The following is a 17,846-nucleotide window of genomic DNA, read 5'->3' on the forward strand; positions in this document are numbered from 1 at the left end:
CCGTGTCGATTTTCAAGATTGAAGACGCCTCGGGAACAGGAGACATTAATATTCACCCTTTAGAGACTTATTTGTCCTATTGATACATTTGGGATTCTTAGGACTTTAACAGGGACTCAAACTTGTCACGGCTCATGCGTTTTTTTGTGGGGGTGAAGAATGAAAACCACTGCGATGACAATCAAAGTTTGGATTTTGACCAAATCCTTTCCCTTAACACATGTAGACAGTTCTCTGGCTCACATGAACATGCATTTGTGTTTTTTCAAAAGTTTGATAACTTAATCCCCACCTTAAAACGAGGACCAAGTTTGCTTTGCTAAAAGGTAGTTAGATCGGGTTTCTGTGACTTTTACGAAGAACAAACCCTGCTCAGCTTATTCAGGGACATATTTCGTTATGATGAAGAAATATTTCAAAGACTTGCGGTATAATCAAAGCTGTGAAACCAAAGATTTTTTGGCAGCAACAGGCTCTATCAGGACTGCAGAACTGTAAATATGACATGCACGGTTATGTCAGGATCCATAGATATTAAGTTGGAGAAACAGGAAAAAGAACAAAATGGAAAATACAGTGAGAAACTGAAAAAAGTGGAAAAAGTTGATAGGGTTTTCTAAATGCAAACAGCTAATTTTTTCTTAATAACACCAGGAGACACAGAACCTACATCCAGACTAATTACTGCCTGTATGTAATGACAGCTCAGAGAAACAAAGTTCAAAGCAGTGAAACGGGTCTTCGTGAAGTGCGGACATGAAACAGGCTCTCTTGTTAACCTCCTTCATAATTGCAAAACGAGACACAACAGTTCAACAGTAATTTTTCAAGCAGAGACACCAAGCAGTGACTCCAAATAAAAAAGGCACCTGGTTTGTCTCAGCAGCTTATTATTCATGATGTGCGAGTGTGGAGTATTTACACTTGAAGAGAGTTGAGGCTCTTGTAGCCGCAGGAAGACGTGTCTGATCTCCTGAATGTGCTGCACACAGCTAAGGTTTCAGTTTGAACCTCCAAATTGAGCCACATCGGTAACATGTGTTCTTCATTGTCGAAAATGTATTGTGTGTTGTGTTTGGCTCGGGGAGCATCAGAGAAAGTGATAGTAATATGATGAGGGTGGTCAAAGGAGGCTTTAACCCTCGGAGCGTCCTCTGAAATCTGACATTTTTCGCTTGGTTTAAAAAATGATGTAATAACACACAGAGTGAAGTGTGTACTTCAGTTCCTTCTTACGACCTGCACATAACCCACAAATATGGAAACAATTAAAAAGAATAGATGACACCTCCAGCACATTGTTCCAACTCCCTGAGAAATATATAAACTCACCAAATCTTTTATACGCATGCAAGAGGTTTTCATCGAAACCACTTTTGAAGCAATTGATCACTTCCTGATGAAGGCAGAAACATGTAGAAATCGGACAAAAACTTGCTTTGTTTACCATACTAATCAGTGCATGTCTTTGAAATGAGAGAAATGGATGTGAAACTTGAAGTTCTCACACTGGATGTTACAGTGAAGTTACAATGCACATTTTTTTACCATTGTAATTTCCCATTTTACTGCTTAAAACTCTTAAAATGGCATTAAAACACTGGAATCACTTAACCCTACATTTCGTACTAACATAGATGTACAATCACAGGCTTTGAAATGATTTCTGAACATTATTTGATAAGCACCAAAATCGTCACAAAGATAGAGACGTGATGTCATTCCTTATGCAACGCACCTCTCTGTCCATAACTTGCCGTGGTGCTGGGGGTGCTGACGGCTCTTTCGAGCAGCCACACTTCAACACTTCGACTGGGCTTTGTCTTGCAGCAGCCACATTCACAGAGAGGAAACTATCCGTCAGCCTGCCACAATGCACAATCAAGCATTCCTCACACATGTGCTTCTGTAATCAGCTGAGAAACACAGGGAAGATGCAACCCAAGTGCAAGAAATCAGGATGTTGACATTAATCCATTATAATGTGTGAAGCTATACCATAAACGGATCAATTCATTTGGCTGATTTCAGTCCTCTAAGACACACTGTGAATGAGATGATACTGACTGAGTGGAAAAAGAGCACATGGAGTGACTCACTTCCTCTTCATCTGCATTTCCTCTCTTTTTTAAAGTGTCACTCCATCAAGTCTTCTTTTCTCTTTCCATCCATCTTGTGTAAAGTTTACAGGATAGCATTTCAGCTTGGCTTGTCGAAACCCATTGAGTAGATCTATATGGAAAAGAGCTCTTGCACACACGTCTTCCTGCCCTCCGTTTCCAAAACCAATGGTATATCAAATACAAAGCACTTACTATTAGGTCAATAAGGAAATATGGCTCACAGGACAAATATTACATTTTTTCACCAAAGCCTCAAGATAAACATGATTTTAAAAAATGCCCATCTCTCCAAATGTTCCCTCTGACTTCTGCCTGACAGCAAAGAGTAGCTTTATGGCTACTGGAAAAAAACAAGGCTGTTGTAACAACGCAATGCCAAGTTTCAAGAAATCCAGGAAGTGTGACCACAAGACAATGGCAAACGAAAGTATTCATAAGACGTCACTGCTCTGTATATAACTGGAGGCGAAACAGGAACAGAACCCTCACCAACTGAAGAGGAGGGTCAATGGTGCCAAGAGAAAGCTGTAATTGGCAGTAGCACAACATAATTATCTGACCTCATTGTCAATATTTCACTTTATCAACATCATTGCTGAGATGTCATACCTGTCAGTCATATTTAAGGGTAGACAGACTCATTTAGAAACTAACTTGGGAACATATTGATGCATTTTCCCTCAAAAGAAACAAGATATTTCCCTCAGAGGGTGGTGGAGACCAAAAGCAGGGCTAAAACAAGAATACAAATTGGATTCAAGGGCCAGGAACAGAACTCCAGATGATGAAAATGTTGCGCAAGGAGACTAATGTTTGAAACATATCACCCTTAAAGATGAGGATCAATGATGTGTTAACAGTTTGCTTATGCTGCCCAAAAAGGAAGCTTAATCAGTGGTTGCGGATATAAAATTGTTCAGTTAGCCATTTTATGATGCGGCCTAAATTGGGTTCTTGTGCAGCACATAACAGTAAAAAATGTCCACGTCCTGAAGCCTGTGGGTAGTGATTGCACCAGGAAATGTCAAATTATACATGATATGGAGTTACAGGACTTGAATAATAATTGCTGCTCATCATGGGAGCCTGTATCTGAGGGTTGTGGGTGATGTCTCTGTGTAAGAGTGAGAGCTGGAGAGACAAACAGAGAGAAACGGTATATAAAGGAGATGAGAAAGTGTGTGTGTGTGTGTGTGTGTGTGTGTGTGTGTGTGTGTGTGTGTAATATATATATATGCATGTTAGCATGCCAAGTTATACATCATTTCCTTAAAGACACTTTGAGAAAAGTTTATATTGCAAAACTCACGCCTCAGGCTATGTCCCTTTGTAGTTCTGTTGAAATGTGGAAATCACATCTAGTTTCCCTTTCACAGTTTACAAAACAAAATCAGCAAGCGCACGCTCGTGAAAAGAAACCTCATGTGTCCTAGCTTCGAGTCAAAGCTTGCCCAGGTGATGGAGAGGGAGAGGAAACATTCGGATGCATGACTGAAGAGAAACCGCACAGGAAGAGAGCTGCAATGGATCAGTGCACCCCCATCCCATCGAGCTCCCACATAAAAACCCTCTGCCCTGTTTTCACAGGAGCTTTTGGGCTTACAGCTGTCTAAATATGCTACTGTAGTGAACTCCCTACCAGCGAGGTGTTATACTGCTCAGACAGTAAAGCTGCACAGCAGGAGAAGAGATGGACAGGAAAATAAATCCCATAATAAAACCCAGCATTGCTTCTTCCTATCCTGACCAGGAAGTTGGAGTTATTTTCAAGATCCTCTCTCTTCTATTTTCCTTTATTTTTTTAAACAACAAAAGGGCAGATAAGTATTTCTGTAAATAAGACAATTAAATATGAATGTGGGAAAAAGAGATCAAGCACAGACTTCTCAATCACTGAAGGTTTGCTATCGTAGCCTTTACAGCTCAAGAGCAGCCTCTTGTGTCGGAGAGACAAAAGTACAAGTCATTTTGGAGCTCATGTTTCATTCATTTTTAAACAGCTGCAGAAGGGAGGTCAAGTGTGCCAATCATCAGAAGCGCCAATAAGAAGTGTCATGGCTGTGGTCAAAAATTCCCAAAATGACGTCCTTTCCCTTTTTTTATGACCTTGATGGGAAAGGTGTTGAGTTTGAGGAAAGGATTTAGTAAAAGATGACCCCATTGCAAAGATAATCCCAAAGCTAATTTGACCTACTCTCATCATGGCTGCTACTCATTTCACAAAAATGATACTCCACCGAAGCCCAAGATGTGTTGAGTTTGAGCTTTACAGTGGGGTCAGAGCCAAATGTATTAGTGGGTCAAAAATAATCATTAATAATTGAATTGCTGGATAGGTTTTCCACAAGAAATCCTCATGAAAGGACCACAAGTTTATTCGCTCCAAATATCAGTTTCAATTCCAAGTTTCCTTGGACGCACACAGAGTCCATGGGAGGTGCAACAGAAGAAGGACGAGACTAGTCTGCCTTTGGGGTGGTCCCTCTCAAACATTTAGCTTCTGGCATCAGACACAAAATAAGTGGGTGCTAAAATAAATCCTCTGCACATCCATACATCACACGAACACATACACACTTTAATCACTTTGTGTCAGTACTGTACGGACTAACACTTCTCACGCTTCGCTATCGTCAATAAATCCTTGAAAACATTCTGTGTATATACATTTAAGACATACACAAAGAAGAAAGAGTGTGTACGTTTGAGCACTTATGTTCATGTGGGTGCCAGACAGGAGCCACAGGCTGAGCTCATCTAGCCATGCTTCACTCTACGCCTCACTCTAATTGGTGTCTATTGCAGCGTGCCGCCATGCAATTGAGGGCAAAACAGCGCCAGGCCTTAAAACCCCTCCATCCCACCTATCACTCCATCATCTGTGGCAGCCCGGTGAAAGACGGAGTAGAGAAGCAGCTCCTCGGCTTCACTTTATCCTCTATCATTATCTCAGTGAGGTCATCAGAGAGCTGATTGTGAGAAATGCTGCTCGTTCCCTGTGGTTCAACCTGTAAAACCCAAGGCGCCACAAATCATAACCTCTCAGTGTACAGAACATTTTTTAACTCTGGAAATAAAACTGTGCTTAAGGAGAGACATTAAGGCGCTGTCAATTTTGAGAGTTTGACCTATTTTGCTTAATTTGGGTGTTTCTTTTTCCAGATTTGTGGAAAGAAAACACACATTGAGATGTTGATATGAGTCAAATATGCCAAATATGTATTTAACCTTATACAGATGAGCTCTTGTGAATCCCTGTGAAATATTAATAATTTGATCAAATGATTTTCTGTTTTGACGACAGACATTCACATTTAGTACCCCAAAAATGGATATTATAAATCATAGGCTATCTTCACAAAACGATGCAGGCATTTCATCGAGGGATAATGCAACATGCGGAGCTGTCTTTAGTCAATGAACACCCTGGCTCCAGGCAATGCTTTCATCGCGGGACCTGCACCAAGAGATCATAAATCTAAAGCTTTTAAAATCCGCCGGGTCACTTTTCATTGGATTTGGGTTGGGATTCAGAAAAAAAAGCCAGGGAGAAGGAATCCAGGAAGTTTGCATGCATATTGTGGGAGGATGCACATCCTTTAAAGTACCAGATGCTCTCCGATACAATATTGCTTATAAAATGTCCAATTCGTCTACTTAACATAATGGTCCAAGGCATGGTGAAACATAGCCCAAAGCCCAAACTTTAACCGTTTTAGAGAAAAACACACACATGCTTAAATCCTGATCCTTTAAAATCACTCTGGCATCACACATGGGCTTTGAATACTCAAAATATCCCCTTCTCCAAATCCAATGACCGGTGCACCTGGGAAGCATCTTTGGAATTAATACCACTCTGTAGGGTAACGGGGAAAAGCCTCGAAGCATTCACAGTTTCAACGCTCGTGTTCGAATCAGAGAACGTGTTCACAATCAAACCGGCATTTATAAACCTCATGCATCAGCACTCAGAGGCCAATCACACCACAACCACAGCGTGTTGTTGTACAATGGAGAGAGTAACATGCAACTGTGGAAGACCACAAAGCCATGTCATCTCAAACAAACTGCCTCAGCTTTCAGGAGATGTTGAGAGCAGTTTATAAAAAAGGCATACTGCTGATTAGGAGACACTGAACACACATCATGTGCATTACTCATCTGTACTAATGGAAATGTGCAGGTCATCATTAACTAAGATTTGGATGCTATCGCTTTGGCTGAGGTCTTTGTGTACTTTGGATTCAATGGAAGAAGTGTGGTTTCGTAATCAAACAACACAAATGAGGGTTAATTAGCAATGAACCACATCTTTTAAACAATATTTTACACCAATGCTTTTGGTAAAGCCAACTCATTTTAGGCTATTTGCCAGTTTTTACAAAGTAAGATCAGGCTTGGAGCCTTGAAAAAGCAAACCCATGAGAAGAACCTTTATTACACTGCACTTAATGTGATTTTATATACTATATTTGATCATTTACAAGACAAATATATGTATAACCACACAGAGATACACACTAAACTACTGAGAACCCAGGCTGCAACAACTAGTAAGAGGGAAAACCACAAAGATATTTTTCTGTAATGATATTTGTGAATACAATTTGAATAATGAACACTGCATAACTGTGTGTGTGTCTTTTCAAAAAGCTACAAGCGATGCAGAGCTGAGCACCAGCCAAGGACCATCAAGTTCTTTTTAAGAATACTATTTACAGACTGCCAAGCTTTGTACCCTGCAGGCGATTAAAGTGTGGTTGTGAGTGAGTAAGTGTGTGTGTGTGTGTGTGTGTGTGTGTGTGTGTGTGTGTGTGTGTGTGTGTGTGTGTGTGTGTGTGTAGTGTGTGTGTGTGTATGTATGTGTGTGTGTGTGTGTGTGTGAGAACATGAGACAACATAATGGCTGAGAGAGAGCCTCACGAATCTTTACCTGCAGCCTAAAGAGATCCTTAAATTACGCTAATTTGAAGTGAAAGGCTCACTCCGTGTTGTCTGAAGATTTACTGTAAGTATCTTCTTGTGTTGCAAGCGTTGCTCACTTTTCAGCTTGGAAGAACGTCAGGGTCATTTTTCAATTTTGTGGTTTGTGAACAGATTGCTTTCTCCCCCCTCGGAGTGAAAACTGTCTTTGTGTGTGTGTGCAGGAGGGTGTGAGCTTGCATGTGATGTGGGCCTGCACACGCACGGGTCTTGATTTTCCCATGTTTACGCTCAGAGTACTTACACAAGTTTGCAATGATGGGTTCTCATGAAGCACCAGAGGGAGACCACCACGATCAAAACCCCCTTTTAATATGCTGTAAGCGCCCAGAGATGTCAGGTTACCGTAAGCAGCGGACTGTAAGGGTTTTCAAATCCTTCAAGAATACACAAACTCCACTGTTTAATGTCCTGCACAAGAACAACGTTTAGATTACCTTTCAGAAACAGAGGCTTTCATCCAACACCATTTCCACTGATTGGGGTGAAGGACACTGTTGATGATTATAATGGTGCAGAATGCCTTGTTACACTAATGTTAAAAAGGCAAAAAGTCCATTATATCCTCATAATAATCCCCTCTTTTGTGCTTCAATGGGATGATGATTAGTATAGCGTTTGAGAGGCAGCCAGACGTGGGGGAAAAAAATGTTTGGTTTATGAAATGGCTAAAACTCCCATTGAAGTTTTGTTTTAAGTCATCCCTGAGCCAAAATGCAAAACCATCATTCATATGCTAAAATACACTGCCCGGCCAAAAAAAAGGTCACAAGCCTGTGGGGGCAGTGTTATGATCTGGGGTTCCTGCAGTTGGTCTGGTCTAGGTTCAGCAACATTATGTGCCCAAAGAATGAGGTCAGCTGACTACCTGAATATACTGAATGACCAGGTTATTCCATCAATGGATTTTTTATGCCCTGATGGCACGGGCATGTTCCAAGAGGACAATCCCAGGATCCATCGGGCTTAAATTGTGAAATAGTGGTTCAGGGAGCATGAGACATCATTTTCACACATGGATTGGACCCCACAGAGTCCAGACCTGAACCCGATTGAGAATCTTTGGGATGTGCTGGAGAAGACTTTGCGCAGCGTTCTGATCTCCCGTCATCAATACAAGAAAAAAAAAAAGGAAATGAATGCAACTCTGGACAGAAATAACTGTTGTGACATTGCAGAAGCTTGTGGAAACGATGCCACAGCGAATGTGTGCCGTAATCAAAGCTAAAGTTGGTCCAACGAATATTAGAGTGTGACCTTTTTTAAGGCAGTGTATTTGCCAGGACATTTTTTGTGTAATCGAATAATGTTTTGTTCTGCAACAGACGTTTTTAAAGTCACTTTTAGTTTTCTTAAATGTCCCCTATTACACTCTTTTTCAACAAAATATTATAAGTCTCAGATCTATACAAAACATGTCTCTGAAGTGTTTGGCTGAAGTAACAAACAGATCATTGTAGCATCCCATAAACCCCTCTGTTTTATGAGCTGCTGCTTGGCCACGCCCCCCTGAGAGATATTTGGTTAAAAACAAACACCGCGGTGCTCTAGGAGGGGATTCAGGTGGGCGGGTGTTACCTTGGTTGGTTTTTGGCTATTGGTTGCACAACCCAAAGAAACCCAAAGGTTTTTATATAAATGGATCAGGACAAAAAAAAAGAGACCATTTCTTTTCCTGAAGGTTTCCAAATCTCTTCACAGGGACAGATGTATGTAGACGAAACATGAAAAATGTATTATAATAGGTGACATTTAAGACATATAACTTTTTCATGTTGCATTCCCAGTACTGCAATAATAAGGAAGGTCCTAAAATTAAAATATCTCTGGGGGTTTCTCACGATTTTCTTGCATTTGACTAATCACTCAATCTAGAAAATAATCGGCACGCCAACCAAAAAAGAAACATTGGTAAGTGAAGCGTTAGGCATTGGTGTCTCTCAAATGAGGTCAAGCTCAAGACATCCCGACACAAGCTCATTAGGATCCTAAATCAGGGCAATCTGCGACCTTTAAATTGAATTCACTCCTTCCAAAGAACCCCCAAGCTGCAGTGGATATTCTTTGTAGAAGCCAATCCTACATGGCTTCCCAGAAAGGAAAACTAGAAGTGTATGTTTGTACTGCTAAAGTACTGTATGCCCAACCACGACCACACAGAGCCATTAGAGCCCACATTAAAGACCAGCGTCCGTTTTGGGTTGCACCTTGTCCACAGCTTAACCTTAACTCTGCTCGGCATGGGTGGCAGGGATCCTTCAGCAGCAGCCTATTACTGCTGTACCTCTGGATAACACGCTGCTTATACTGGATATTAGCTGCATCAACCTGAGCCAAGTGCTCGCTATGAACGCCTCAAAGAGAAGCTTACATTGGAGGGCCAACGATGTTAGCATCTGCCACCCTCTAGTTAGTCCGTTTATTTCCAGAGGTTGAAAGTGAAACATGACATGTCTAAGACACATTCTTATTTCAAAGCATTTCTGTTTTATAAAGTATCAGAGATTGGTTGGGGCACTCCCACCCAGAGAGAGTACTTTTTGGGTTGATTTGTTATTGACTGGCTGCACAATTTTAATATAACACTCTTATTAAACCAGAATGAAACCACATCCATGGCAAAGGACCTTGACTGATCTTGCCCACGTGCCCAAACACACACAGAGCTAGAAAAAAACAGGCTTAATAAAAACAATCACCTCCTGGAGGCAATTAGTGCACTGAGTTCCAAAAGCTATAAGACATCCAAAAATTCCTGGATGAAACTTCCTGGCATCAACACGTCTCTTTTGTACGAGTGCGTCTCCATTTGTGTCTGTGCATGCCTGAGTAAACGCATGCCGTAGAACCTGGAGTAGAATACAAACATCTGCAACGGGGATGGAAATGTAAACAATTAGATATCAATCACATGCCCAGAAAATGTGTGCATGCCTTCACATGGCGAGAGGATGGGGGGGAGTTTCACCCATTAATCAAAGACACACACTTTGATGCAGTGCATGCTGGAGGTGACACGTGATAGTGTTGAATTCTAAAAAGGCGCAGAAATTAAATACATATGGATTCCCATATTGCACAGCACATGTCAGTTTGAAAACACTAACAACTCTGGGATTACATGGGGGTATGCTGTGCAGATGGGGGGGGGGGGGGTATGCTGTGCAGATGGGGGAGGGGGGGGGGGGGTTGCGAGCAACAGTAGCCAGAACCACACACACATTTGTTCAGTGGATATTGTGGCAAGGGTTTGTCCCCGGTGGTATTACCTCAGCAGCACCCACAGTGCACTGGTGTGACACCACATCAAGCCGGGGGGATATTCGATGTGGCAGGGCGAGGGCCAAGGCTTTACTGAACACATATGTTGATGGAACAAACACACGGGTGAGAGAAGGATCCCCCGTCCAAAGTTTCACACCACATTCACCAGCACTCAGCACTTTCCTGCACAGCGCTGGGCCGAGCCTCCAAACTGCGATCACATGTGCCAAACAGCAGTCAGACAGCCAAGAGCGGAGGAGGCCAATGTCTTCTTACTCACTGCTGTTCAGTCTTTTCTTTGTCTTGTTTTAAATGCATAATGGATATCATTGCTAGCACCAAAAAGGGTCAGGATATCTCCGTGTAGCTGACCATGCAAAAACAAACACTGGCATTCATGGCTAACTGGCGTCCCAAAAGCAGTTATTAACTCCCTGTTTGGATCCAAGGTTTTCCAATACAACTACAGCATGAGCTGCAATTTTCTTTCTAATAAACAAACAAGTCAATCACATGCAATGAGGAGGGATCCAGATAATTGTATTTCTCTAAAGAAAACAACTCTGGAAATAAATAAGTATGAGCAAAAACCATGCAAAAAGGGGATCTGAAAAACAGCGAATGGCTGGTTTTGTCAAAAGGTTACACAATGCACCAACCAGCATAATATCAGAGTGTAATATCTCATTGATTGTAGAAGAATTAGAATTGGGTTTGCATTTAAGACTGTGGACGTATGTCTCTGTCCACGTGCAGGACTAGGATCCCCTCTTTCAAATGTTCCTCGAAGGCACTGCTGGTTGTCAAAATCTCCACAGGGTGCCTTTAAGGCTACAAAAGGTTACATACGTCAGCTGAAAGTAAGCCAATTTTCTGGCATTAAAGGAATCAGAATTCCCCTAAAGCTTTAACTTGAAGTGGTGTTCACACCGGGGGGGGGGGCACAGAACGTAGTGGAAAAAAAAAAAACGTTAGCCTAAACATCCTCTCAGCCTGCCAAAGCTAACATGCCCATCCTTTTAATGAAGACAAATGCAGTGTTTAATTGTGCAAGACCGTTGCCCTTTCCCCCTGGCGCTACATGCATAACACAGCTGCCAAGAAGGCGTGCTGAGCGACGGGCCCCTCTCTCTCTCCGCTGCAGGGCCACTGACTGCCCCCCATTTGCTTGCCACCCCGACTAGCCCTTGGCCTCACTCGCTCAACATCCATTACTGCGAACCCTGACACCCAGCCAAAAGGCGGAACCGTCTTGGACACTTGTTCGCCCTGAAGGTTTTGGTTTTTTTAAAGGGGGAAAAAAGCCCTGAATTTTACTGCCTGCGGTGCATCGAGCATGAAAAACATTAAGTAATGAAGTGAGAGAGACAGAGGGCAGAGAGGAAGAGATGCGTTACAAAACATCGGACATCTGACAGAAAGAGGTGAGAAAATACTCCAGCAGTGCAAAAGGACATAGAGTAATCATCATTCCATGAGACATGTGAAGACAGGCGGGAGGAAGTGTCCACCTCACACGAATCACGGATGCAAAGTGGGGCTCTAATGACAGTCATTACCAACACTTTGCTGTCACAACCCATAATATACTGGCCATTACTGCTGTGGATAACACAACAATCAGGGCACCCTGAGCCTCAGTGTGGAGGAGGAACTAATCACAAGTACTCAGATTACTTCTCTAAGTCTCTACTGCTGTTGTTGTGTGTCCTTCTCCGCTCCTTTAGCGTATGCAGATTTGTTATTTAATGTATGTAGTTGATTGGGGAACACTGCCAAATTGGGTTTCCAAGCAACAAGAATGCATCCGCAATTATGCTCTGAGGGTAACCTCAAATCTTCACCCAGATTTAGGCGCAGGCAACATTTGGTGGTAATTTGAAACAAAACTAAATAGCATCATAACAACTTGGTTTGGTGTAGAAAAAACATGGTTTGGCTGAAAGAAACAGACAAAACACACAGTAAACAAAGGTGAAGTATACAGTATGTGCACTGGTCTACTTCACGATAATATGATTATTTTGGCTATAATAATCGTGTAGTAAAAAACCTGCTATCGTGCTAACTTGTACTACAGTTTTTGATGAAGCTGAACTCCAAACTATTTTTCATATCAACATCTGATCAATGCTTCAAAGCAAACATGGAGTAGCTTCCACACAGTTACCGGGGATAGGGCTGCTTGTGAGAAACTCACACAACTGGAAACTGACACGCACACACACTCTCATCTGGTAAATGAAGGGTCACCTTTCAGTAACCCGCTTAAAGTTGTCTGTTGACAGGATGATCACATTTGCCGTCTAGACAGGAGCCAGCTGAGGAGAAAACCGTGTGTGGCGTCTCTCCTTCCATCGCCTTTCTTTTTTTTTTTCCAGTGGCTGTGTCTCTCTCTTCTATCCCAACTCTTTAAAGTTCACTTTGTGATAAAGCTTAGCAGTGTTCAATTGTTCTCCTCCATTTAATTGTTCTCCTTACAGAAAATAAACTCGAGGAGTTTAGTTCAAACTTCACCTTAGTTTTCAAAATGCAGATTTTTAAAGAGATAAATGTATGTTTTAGTGATCCCTCTGAGGCTGATTAAATCAGACCGTGTAACAAATCTTTAAACGTTTTTATTACTGGTTCTGCTCAAGACTGCTGGAAATTTCATTCATAAATGTAGAGTCGAGGAGATTTAAAAGCAGCTTTTCTGTTTATCTTCACTGTCTTACTCATTCAGTCACACAGAGAACTTTCTCAGACTCGGCGGCCAACATTTTTAGCCATCAGACCCCCCGCACATGGTGATTCAGGAACCTCTCAGCCTAATAAACTTATGTGATATTTGTTTATGAATGCCCACATTGTTGAAGCTCAGTACATAGTTGCCATCACATAACAAATACGGGTTAGTTTACAAAGGTATTTTAGGCCTAAGCCGTTTAAGACTGCTCTATTGCATGAAAGTAGCTCGTGCAGAGGATGCCAGAAAAAACACTTCCCTTTGGGGAGAACAATTCATCTGTGGCCCTTTGGGGGGAGGGACTACAGGGTGCTGGGGAGGTCAACCCTATTGCCCACCGGACGACCCTGGCACATACTCTTGAAATTTAAACTAAAGAAAGGGAACACACTTTGGAGTCTGAGATCCGCCTCCTGGGTTGCTTGCTAATTAAGCTGCGTTTGTCTTGGCTTGGAATCAAGCTCAATATAAAACCAGGACCCGACACAGAACAGCGCTACAGGCGAACAGAGCCTGGAAATAGACTGAGAGGAAACACACTCTCCTGAGAGTCTGCAGGCTCCCAATCCGAAGACATGTTAGCATCATGCATGTAGCAAAGGATAGCATAGCATTAATAATCAGAATCAGGGGTATTGCCAGGTAGGTTTACACAAACAAGGAATTTGCTTAAGTGTATAATAGTGCAAATATATAAACACAATAAGAGGTTTGGAAAAAAGGAGCAAATATAGAACTATTTCAAAAACTATTTGAAATACATGAAGAGATTTTTAAAGTTTAGAGATTTTTTTAAAGTGGGGTAAAAATATACAAACAAACCTAAGAAAATTAATAAAATTAATCCTAAAAAATAAAAGGTGTGCAGCATTTTAAAATGGAAAGTTGTCACGGTTTTAGAAATAGGTAGCATTTTGCAGAAACAACATTTCTGCATTTAAAAGTCGTCAAAACCTTGTTGTTGAGTCTCAAAAATGTTGAACTCCACCTTCAATATACACTAAAGTGGAATGAGATTTTCCTGCACAACTCTATGCACCTTATGGCAAGTATAAAGCAACCATATGACCAAAAATGAAACCCATGCAGAGCAAATGAGGTCTGGACAGCATGAGTACAGTTTGTGGGATATACAAAAGTAGTTTGTGTGGTGTTGGGTTTGAAAACCACTCTCTGATGCGCACACAAAAATTTGCTTGAGGTGAGTGGATCATAAATCACAATGCTGCCTGGTTACAATAAGAAATCTAAATGCTGTAAATATATCTGTTTGTGGTTTCTAAGTACAGTTAGCATGTAATATGACGTTTACATTCTTGACTTCAGATTGTTTTTAAATGTTTTTTCCATTAAGTCTGCCTTAAGGATATAAAAGAGTATGTAACGAGCACATATTAAAAAAAAACATACTGTCAAATATGTGTCATTTTAGGACACTAGGAAAGGGGAAATTTAACTTGAATATGATTCTAAATGATAAAAAGAGTTCCCCTCCCGATTGAAGTAATTCGACCTCTGCCCTCTGCTGTCCGGCACATGCGAAAGTTGAAGTTATGCCTCATGATTTACTTTGAAAGTGTGAAGGCGAGTTTAAGCAGACCATCAAAAGAAATGTCACTATATATTGATCAGTGTTCAAAGGGGGAACGGGGCTGCTGAATATTCTATAAGTTAAGTCAAAAGGTCATTTACTCGTGTGTAGAGGACTGTAAAGGTTGTGCAAAAAGGACTTTTCACCTTTCACCTGACGGAGGAGGAGGTTATGTATGGTGCATGAAAAGCAGTAAATCAGTCAGGTCAATTCACTTATTTCCTCACAAAAAAAATCCCTTCAAGGCAAAGCTCACGTTATCTTTTCAGAAACCTTTGATAACATTTACCATTCCTCTCCGAAAGAGCAGGCAGGAATGATGAGATAGTGACACCAGTAGCCCAACAAATGAAAACATCTGCGTGAGAGAAAAGAAAACTGCTACATGTCTCATCAGAAGGTGCTGACAGAGAGGGAGTAATGTGATGCAGAAAAAAGCCACCCCACCCTTCGGCGTGTTAAGTGCATGTTAGCGTGTGCTGGATGTTTCACATCACGCTGGGTCAGCCCGTCCTCCCCTCCCAATGTTCCACCATCATCATTCACTCGTGTTTCTGAGGTGTAACGGCTGATTTTCACTCCTCTGCTGTGGTGTGCTACATGAACGTGATAGATTTATTTGCTGATTTATTTTCTTCTTATATCTCAATTTATTTCTATGCATTTGTTTGTATTAAAGCCTTCCTTTAATCTGTGACTTTTAAGGAAAGAAGCAACCAAGTTCAAAAATGAGTAATGTTTTCTGATCAGGTACTTACAGAGTCTTCTGGTTTTTGGATGCCATCATGGAGGGGCTCTTCTGCCAGGTGGTCTCGTCGAATCAGAGTGTACTCTCTGATGAACACTGCTTCCCCATCGTTGGCCCATACTGCAACCTGAAAAACAAAATCAGGAGTCCTGCAGGTCAATATGAATGCTTTTTACAAACTTACACAAAAGCAACACTGGCCAGATGCAAAATTACATTTTTCTACACATTTACGGACAACCAGACCAGGAATTGTGGGAAAGAAAAGGGAATCGGGAAGAGTGGAAAAAAAACATATGATTAATTGAAGCTTCACAGAGTCATTAGCGCTAAAAGAAAGTTGAGGCTAGCTTACATTTTTGTTTGTTTAAGCCGCCAGTTGCAAGCTTCATGTCACCAGGTGTCATTTAAATTCCTTTTTGACATTTGGACTGATACAAAAAACTTACTTTGCATAATACAGCATTATCTTTGTAGAGGAACCAGAAGGAACTAGAGCATGGTGATGCAATAAACAGTTTGTTATTTATACCATAGTCTTCCCAGCGGACCAGGCTATTACACCACTCTGGATTGATGTGTGACAGAGGGAAATTAAAGTAAATATGTGTCTGTTTGAAATCATTTACCGAGCACTGTTTGTTTTTTTGTGGTTTGTTGTCACTACCGCACGTCGTTCATGATATAGGGAATCGTCATGGACTCTGTAAGAATTCACAGCAGAAGAGATCTGATATCAGACGACGTAATAACCCACCTCTTGGGGGAACGGGTGGGGGTTGAGGGGCATCGTGGATAGGGCCCATTAGCAGCACAGCAGGGCCCGAATTCTGCAGGATGCACAAATTCACAGAGCGGGGCCCTCAGCTGCTCTCTACGGGTCATAAACACCCTGTAATGACCCGGGTCAAATGCCTGCATCCCGGGCCGCTGCCGAGGCGGAGCAGGGGTTAGGATACTTTGCATCGTAGGGGGTCACACATTTTAAGTTGTGGGACGAAAAAAATAATACAGTGCTGCTAAGCAACTGCTCAAAATGTACAGCAGCTTTGTGTGGGAAAGAGTCACAGAATTTACTCTTAAATAACACAAATGAAATCTGGTCTAAAGCCTCACACTCAGTGCTGCTTAGCGGCAGTCACTCACACTGAGGAGGCATCTGTAACAACACATAGGTCACCGCGGTGAAATGTGGGCAAAAGCCTCCTCGAATGACCAAGATCATAAAGTAGGAGCACATTTTTGATGGGTATGGATCTGCACATGTGGCAGCTGTTGGCAACAACTTTATATCTGGGATTATCAGTGCAGAGAAGACCAGGTTTTTTAGTGGCTGAAAACTCAGCACCTTGAGCCATAAAATAAAAATGTATTTAAGATAAATAACTGTCCTCTTTTATTTTATATTATATTTGAATGTCGCAATTGAAAAAAAACGTGGTAGAGTCTGCAAATCAGTTTGAAAACTCATCTTATACCTGTGAGAAAGTGTTAAAATACATGTTACACGTTTCTCAGATTGACTCAAGAGTTTAAAACGTTATACCCCAGATCCCTTTTAGCATGGGAACCCAAATAACTGTTTGAAAACCCCTTTATGAAAATACACCCTTCAGTAAAGTGAATATAACGGGAGATCTCATGACTAACGTTGCACTGAAGCGTGTCCTCTCTGCCATCGATGCTGAAAATTAAAATGTTGCAGAACTATGAGCCAGGGGTAAAGCAAATATAAGTCAAGCATACTGACATTAAAGAGAAGCTTTGCTGAGTGTGTGTGTGTGTGTGTGTGTACTGCAAACCACTTAAGTGACCAGATGTCCTCGCTCAAGGCTAAATGGAGGCCCGGCCGAGATGAACATGTCGATTGTGTCTTTCTCAAGAGATGACCCCCCCACTCGTCTACAGAAATGATTTTCTCACACATTCAGCGTCTTAACACCAGACAAATCTGACCACCATTTCCTTGTCATTTCAAAGTTTGCATCCATCTTCTTTAAAAGACGTCCAGCATGCTGGAACCAGACTGAGCTACAGGCTAATGGTGCATGACAGCTAAACTCTCACTGGCTGGAGCCTTAAAAAGCGGGATCTATCAAACTCGTTTCCCTGAGCAAACAAGCTAGCTGTACGGTGCCAATGTCAAGCATCCTGCACACCCGCACTGGACTAAGCCATTAGGATCTGGCAGAGGACTGGATATTTCCAAAGAGGGGGCAAGTGCTGGGTTACGCTATCAGGTCAGGAAAGGGGGTTTATGACAATGACAAAAACACTTTTTTGCAATTCTCCCATTAAATACATTACTATTCAACAAATCAGTTTCTGCATGGATTAGATTCACTGAGATATTTTCCCCAATACAGGAAGTGTGACATTCCTGTGCATCAGATAAATTGTAGGGAG

The 17,846-nt window shown here is 41.7% G+C and overlaps 1 protein-coding gene across 1 annotated transcript in view; it reads right to left on the reverse strand.

Moving 5' to 3' along the window:
- adamtsl3 (ADAMTS-like 3) overlaps positions 1-17,846 on the reverse strand; it is a 79,618-nt gene that overhangs the window by 34,288 nt on the left and 27,484 nt on the right. The window contains exon 2 of the mRNA XM_063900765.1: positions 15,451-15,567. Coding sequence (XP_063756835.1) covers positions 15,451-15,567 — 117 coding nt within the window. The remainder of the gene's footprint in view (positions 1-15,450; positions 15,568-17,846) is intronic.

This window comes from Eleginops maclovinus, chromosome 14, assembly GCF_036324505.1.
Source record: "Eleginops maclovinus isolate JMC-PN-2008 ecotype Puerto Natales chromosome 14, JC_Emac_rtc_rv5, whole genome shotgun sequence".
In the NCBI taxonomy this organism is placed as follows: domain Eukaryota; kingdom Metazoa; phylum Chordata; class Actinopteri; order Perciformes; family Eleginopidae; genus Eleginops; species Eleginops maclovinus.